Source organism: Acanthochromis polyacanthus, chromosome 10 (genome assembly GCF_021347895.1).
Source record: "Acanthochromis polyacanthus isolate Apoly-LR-REF ecotype Palm Island chromosome 10, KAUST_Apoly_ChrSc, whole genome shotgun sequence".
NCBI lineage: Eukaryota > Metazoa > Chordata > Actinopteri > Pomacentridae > Acanthochromis > Acanthochromis polyacanthus.
In genome coordinates, this window is record NC_067122.1 from 19,066,214 (window position 1) to 19,072,213 (window position 6,000).

Sequence of the window (6,000 nt, forward strand, 5' to 3'; positions counted from 1 at the left end):
CCGTGGACTTTAAAACAGCGCGTCTGACCTCAGTTCACTGATGCTTCACTGGCGTCCTGCCATGATCGGACCAGCTGAGCCAGCATTGACTGTGGTGTTAATACACTATCTCTGATTAGCACCACTAACTACAAGCTGTGCTGCCTCACTGAACATACACACAGCACCACCAGTGTTGCCAGAGCACAGAGTTCATCAGCAGAACAGCTGCAAGAGCACAATTAGTTACCAAAAAAGAAAAAAAAAAAAGCAAATGTCTGGCTGCAGGAAGAGGCAAAGGTTCTGTTGTAAGCTTGTAATCAGTTCGACACAAACACTAAATCCTCAGTTGTTCCTGTCTGCAGGTCTGTCCTTGGCAGTAATTGGAGGGACAGAGGAGACGGACTCCACCAGAGTCAGGAGAGACAGTAAGAGCATGTCTGTCTGTGTGACCTCTGACCGGACAGCAGACAGACGCTCAAAGGGCGTCATTAATCTGCTCTTCAAGTCCAAGGTAAATTAAGGAAGAGACCAGCATTCCTCCATTGATTACACTGCCTATCCCAGCAGGCATAGGGCAAAGGGTGGGCTGTGTCCTGCACAGGTCACCAGTCCATCACAGGGCTAAAACAGAAAGACAGAAAACCATACAGGCTCACACTAACACCAAGAAAGCAACATGTTTTATTTTAATAGCAGACATTAGGTCGATATACAGAGCGAAGAGAGAAGATTGATATCACGCTCATGTCTCTCATGTCTATAGGAAGCTACAGCTGGGCTGGCTGCCCATATTGTACTGTTCATACTGTAGACTGTATGTACAGAAAAGGTGGACAAACCATCTGTGATGCCACCTATAGGTTTCCTAAACAGCAGTTTGGTGGCTCCAGCAGCACTGACTTCTCCACACTCCGACGTGGAGGTAAAGATGAAGGTGGAGCATGAATGCAGCTGAGACAGGACTTCAAAACATCTCTTGGCCTTTGATTATCCTGTGGCCACAACAAGCTGTCACACAGACTGACCATGTTATTAATTATGCATAAATTTAAGAGTTTGCTGCCTGCTGCTGATTGGCCCCATGTGTATTGCACTGACATGAGAGTAATCTCGTCTTTCTCTTAGTAACAACTGTCATGTTACTGCTTGAACACTTTTGGCTTAAGGTTCTTGCCGTTTCTGCTGGAAAGGGACAGTTTAAGTCACAGACCTCTCAAGCCTACAGATTGCCTCCGTTATGATTTGTTTTGTTTTTTTTACAATTGTAATTCAAATTTCAAACCTTTTCTTTAACAAGAGTTGTATTGTAAATTCATCACCAGCATTATTTAATTGATTTCAAACAGTTTTAAAGTCTGAAAGCTCAGAATTTCCTGTATTATTTGGGCATATTTCAAGTAATTTTTCCCATCATTTCTAACATAATGCATGTTTTGTTTGTTTCAACAGAGCACCAAATCTGAGGATGCAAAGCACAGTGATCCAGCAAAAGACAGTGGCAATCATTTCTGAAATACGTTATTTTAATGTCCTATTTCCACAACTGTTTAAAGGCATTTCTTTTACAAAAAGACCCAGACCTGCAGCTAAAACCTAAATGATGCACTCACCCTCTCCGTCTGCTTGTCAGTCTACTGACAGTCTTGCTGTTGCCTTAATATAATTGATTTTACCTATCAATAAAGGCTATTTTTGTTGAGTGACCTTTTTTCCTGGTAATTTGAATGATTCCTAGTGAAGCTAAATGCCATCTTACAGCTTTTCAATCAATTCTGCTTCTACGAGAACGAGCAAACACAAACCATCCCGCCGACGCGCTTGATTAAAAAGCTTCTTATTATACGGTTTTGGAGCATTGTTGTGGCTGAAGTTAATGAGAAAATAATACTTCGATAAAGCACAAAGGTTACCGTGTCCCCCCAGAGGACTTTAAACGGGAAGCTGCTGCCAGAAAGCTTTGGCAGTGATACAACAAACAAGAAAGTGTAATAAATTCAAATAGAGTCAACAAACTGTGCAGCCTCTGCCACAAATGCAACATCAGAATGTTGTGTACAGAGCTCATACACAATGTTTAGTATGTTTTCTTTCCAGCTAAATCGTATTGATTTTTGTGCACGATTTGATGATTATTTTTTTAAACACATAAATCTTGAACTAATGTTGATTTGGTACCACTCATGTCTGTATGTTAATATGGTGCTACAGGCAAAGGCCATTATGAACATTTTTATCTTGTTTGTTTCATTTATAAACATAATGTCATATCTTCTCAGCAGGTTATGTGCTGAAAGGGTTTCTTGGCAACCAATAAAGTGTCAGAAAGTCACTTTTTGGTCTTAAATACTTTTGGGGTTTTAATGCACAACGCAAATCCACATTTTGCCCTTTAAAAGTTTAGATTTTTGTACAGATTCTGCAATGCGCTTTAAAGTTTTTGACACAGCCCCTCGAACTGTTTCCTGGGCTTTTATTTTTGATGCTGAGCTAAACTAATTGCCTCCTGGATCCAGCTTCATGACCTTCAGACACAAAGCCCACAGAGAGGTATTTATCTTTTCATCTAGCTCTTGGCCAGAGGTGGTAGAGACTTGAATGGTGCCATACAACAGATGCTCGTTTGTATGAGTCTGAGAGGTACAAACACATAGAACACAATGTAGTTTATATTCTGCGTTGATACTGTAAGATACCAGTCCAGTTGCTTGAGAATTTGCTCTGAGTGAGAGGGAGTGTGAATGATGAACCAACAGCTCAGGATAGACCAGTCAGCAAGGACGGTGTCTGTACACAGCATCACAGGTCTGAAGAACTGAAGTGATAAAGGACAAAGCAAACTGCTAGGGTGGTGAGAACATTTCCTCTTTTCTCCTCCAGCTGAAGGTTGAACTAGAGGGAGGTGAACATCGCAGCCTTCAGGCCGGTACTGAAACTTTAGCTTGCAATTTCTGTCACCTGCGAGTAACCTGGCAATAGCCAGATTAATAATTGTGTAGTACTTGATAGTACTCCACAATATCAATCTGGGACCGCTCCATGTAAATCCGTTCGGAGGAAAGAGGCACGGATTGGACAATGCAACATATGTCCCGCCTCTGACAGGTTTGTTTTTAGCCAATCGCGGGATCTTCACAACGAGCGGAGCCAATTGGTAGATTAAACTCTTGCCAAAACCCGTAGGTAAAAAAGAACAAACCTCTTTACCATCCAGAAATGCGCAAAGCGCCTCTCGTTGTTCTTCCTTCAACGAAGCGATAGGAGATTCAGCTAAAACTGACTTAATAGCAGCATCTACACGATCGTTGTCCTCCGTTGCCGTGTTTGTTTTGATCTACTGGCGCTTGGTGTCGTCTTCACCATAGATATATACAAACACCAGATGTCTCAAGACGGAGTCGGCGGCGTCGTCACTTGGCGGCCATCTTAGGACAGGGGACTGCTCTGGCGCACTGTACTGTAGTCAATGGTAAGGTGGATGATTTCCTCACTTTAACACTCATAACTCGCTCAATTCTTGATTGATTTACAAACGGTTTAGTTTATTACAAACCTTATTAACGTGGCTATGATTCGGGCTCAATTCCGAAATCGCAGCTTTTCGTTTTGAAAAATGCGGCATAGTTGTGTGTCTTTTCTGCCTGGCTACTCACATTGAAGATGGTGTTACTCACAATCTGATTTTCAATTATTAGGTTTTCCTGAGACCAACGTTTTTTGAGAACCGAATCTTGATGCGAAATTACATTCTTTGTGGTTGTGGTTGTATTTATTTGCTGGTTAAGAGACTTTGATTGAGACCTTAGACTTATTGTTTGTATACATCTATGCCTGGATTAGTTAGCCTGCAGCCGAAATGCATTGTGGGTAATGTAGGCACCAGGTTCATGAAAAGAAAAGACAACATCTCTGTTTGTTGTGCATTGATTTTGGTTGAGCTTTGTTTTTATCTGTGCATTAGAAAGCTGATAGTAATAAAGAAGTGCAATGCTAAATAATAAAATTACATTTACATCCATTTATGCTGAAAAAAGATATCTGTGTTCATTATTATATGAATTCAGTGGTTTTAATTATTCTTATGTAAGCAGTAAAACAAGTACATCTCTGACGTTTATAACAAACCAAGCTGTTGTAAAATCGGTTGAAAATTGAGCAATCTACAGTGAGTTTAAAATCCATGCTCCATTGACTTTAATGTTATGAGTGATCGAGCAGCCCTGTCCCAAGATGGCCGCCATGTGGCGACGTTGCTCCCCATAGGCTGACAGCGCTCATGAGCCATCTAGTGTTTGTATATATCTATGGTCTTCACACCCGGATATCCCGCCCCACACACGAATACTGCTGCGTGATTGGCCCGTGCCAACTTGGCTCTGTACGAACAGTGAATGCGGGAGCGGAGCAAGATGGTTTCTTGAGAGATTTGTGAACTCACAAATATCGCGAGAAATCAACTTGCTGGCAAGGTTAACCTGCGAGCACATCCTGGCTTATTCTGAGTCCACATAACTAAACCTTGCAAAGTTGTAAAGCCTTGACAGATAGCGAGTAAGTGAGGTTGGCAGGATATTAGCCCGAGTCTTCCTTTGTTCATTGACCTTTGTGAAATTTTAATAAAGACTTTAAGATTAATTAAAGAGCAGAAAAGCTTCTGCATTTGATGAATATAAATTTTTAGCCACTACAGTCTAATATGGAGTTAATGACTCACCTATATTGGTAAAAGGTCATAATTTTAGGAAATATAATTTCAAATTAGGCTGTTTTAATGATTTGTAGATGTGGATGAATATCTCACATTTGCCCCAATGGAGGTTTTAATTCCTCTCGGTTCTCTCTAAGCTGTGGGGGTGCAGACAGTCAGAAGATGATTAAGAACAATGGGGACATTCCTCTTCCTCCTTATTAATACTGCCATTATCTGGTTCCACACTGACCACCAGGGTTCTCCAAAGCCAATTTAAAGTTGCAGACTTGCCTTTAAAATGCTCATGCAAAGCCCTGTACTGCAATACTTCAGTCTGGAGTGGGGATTTTCTGATTAAACCGTTGCTCCGTGACCACCGAGTGATTTGAGCTTGCAGACATTTATCTGAATTCCGCAAAAAAAAAAAAAAAAAGGGTAGGTAGAGGTGGTGGGGCAGTTAAATGATAGGCTGTAGGTTCTCATAGGGAATGAAGGTGCAGCTTTGCTTGGCTGATCAGCAGATTAATTCCCATCAAAACTACCAAGACTGTCTTCGAAAGTGTTTAAATTTTCTGGAATAGCGGTGGATAAAATCTAAAATGTGTCTGAATGGCAAAATGTGGAAAATATTTCACTCTAAGATATCCTAGCCTAAAAAGCGTGGTCACGAAGCTGTCAAAGATTTATTTAAAAACAGACTCAAAACTGTGACTCATTATAAATGGCCTGAGGCGGTACTCATCATATTCAAATCAAATTTAATGATCCTGCTCTGTGGTTTCTTTGGTTTCTCCAGATGGAAAACCCATCAAAAAAAGTCCAATCACGACTCCTGCAGTCATAATAAGTGCTGCCTCTGAAGACACGTCAAATGATTTCCGTTATGGTTGGAGCTTTTATTTGAGATGCCGTTTTGATTGGTGCTAATGCTCGCATGTCATATTAATTGCTTAAAGTTATGTGCTCAAGTGATGTCTCGTCGGCTGGTGGTATCTTCTTTTTGAGTAGTACACATTATAAACTTAAGGATTTTTTGTAAGTGTTTGAAAAAGGTAATGACTTGGCCGTAAAACGTATGCTCCTTCTTTGATACATTGAAATCTACTGCAACTTTAAAGCAGCTGATCATCACTGAGTCATATGATTATGCAATTTAACTCCAGGTTTAATTAGTCAGTGTTACGTCTGTGACAAGTGCAGTGTCTCATTTCCCACTGACCTGTGATTGTTTAACTTTATTATATCAGCTTAATCGCATGAAGAGCATTTTAGCATTTCAGCGTCCTGAAACCTCAGTATTCATGTCAGCTTTTGTAATTATGAAGAACGTG

At 40.7% G+C, this 6,000-nt stretch overlaps 1 protein-coding gene across 1 annotated transcript in view; it reads left to right on the plus strand.

Moving 5' to 3' along the window:
* LOC110957763 (dedicator of cytokinesis protein 2) overlaps positions 1–1,685 on the plus strand; it is a 98,321-nt gene extending 96,636 nt beyond the window's left edge. The window contains exons 50-51 of the mRNA XM_022203956.2: positions 345–493; positions 1,432–1,685. Coding sequence (XP_022059648.2) covers positions 345–493; positions 1,432–1,494 — 212 coding nt within the window. The 3' untranslated portion in view covers positions 1,495–1,685. The remainder of the gene's footprint in view (positions 1–344; positions 494–1,431) is intronic.
* The last annotated feature ends 4,315 nt before the right edge of the window (positions 1,686–6,000 follow it).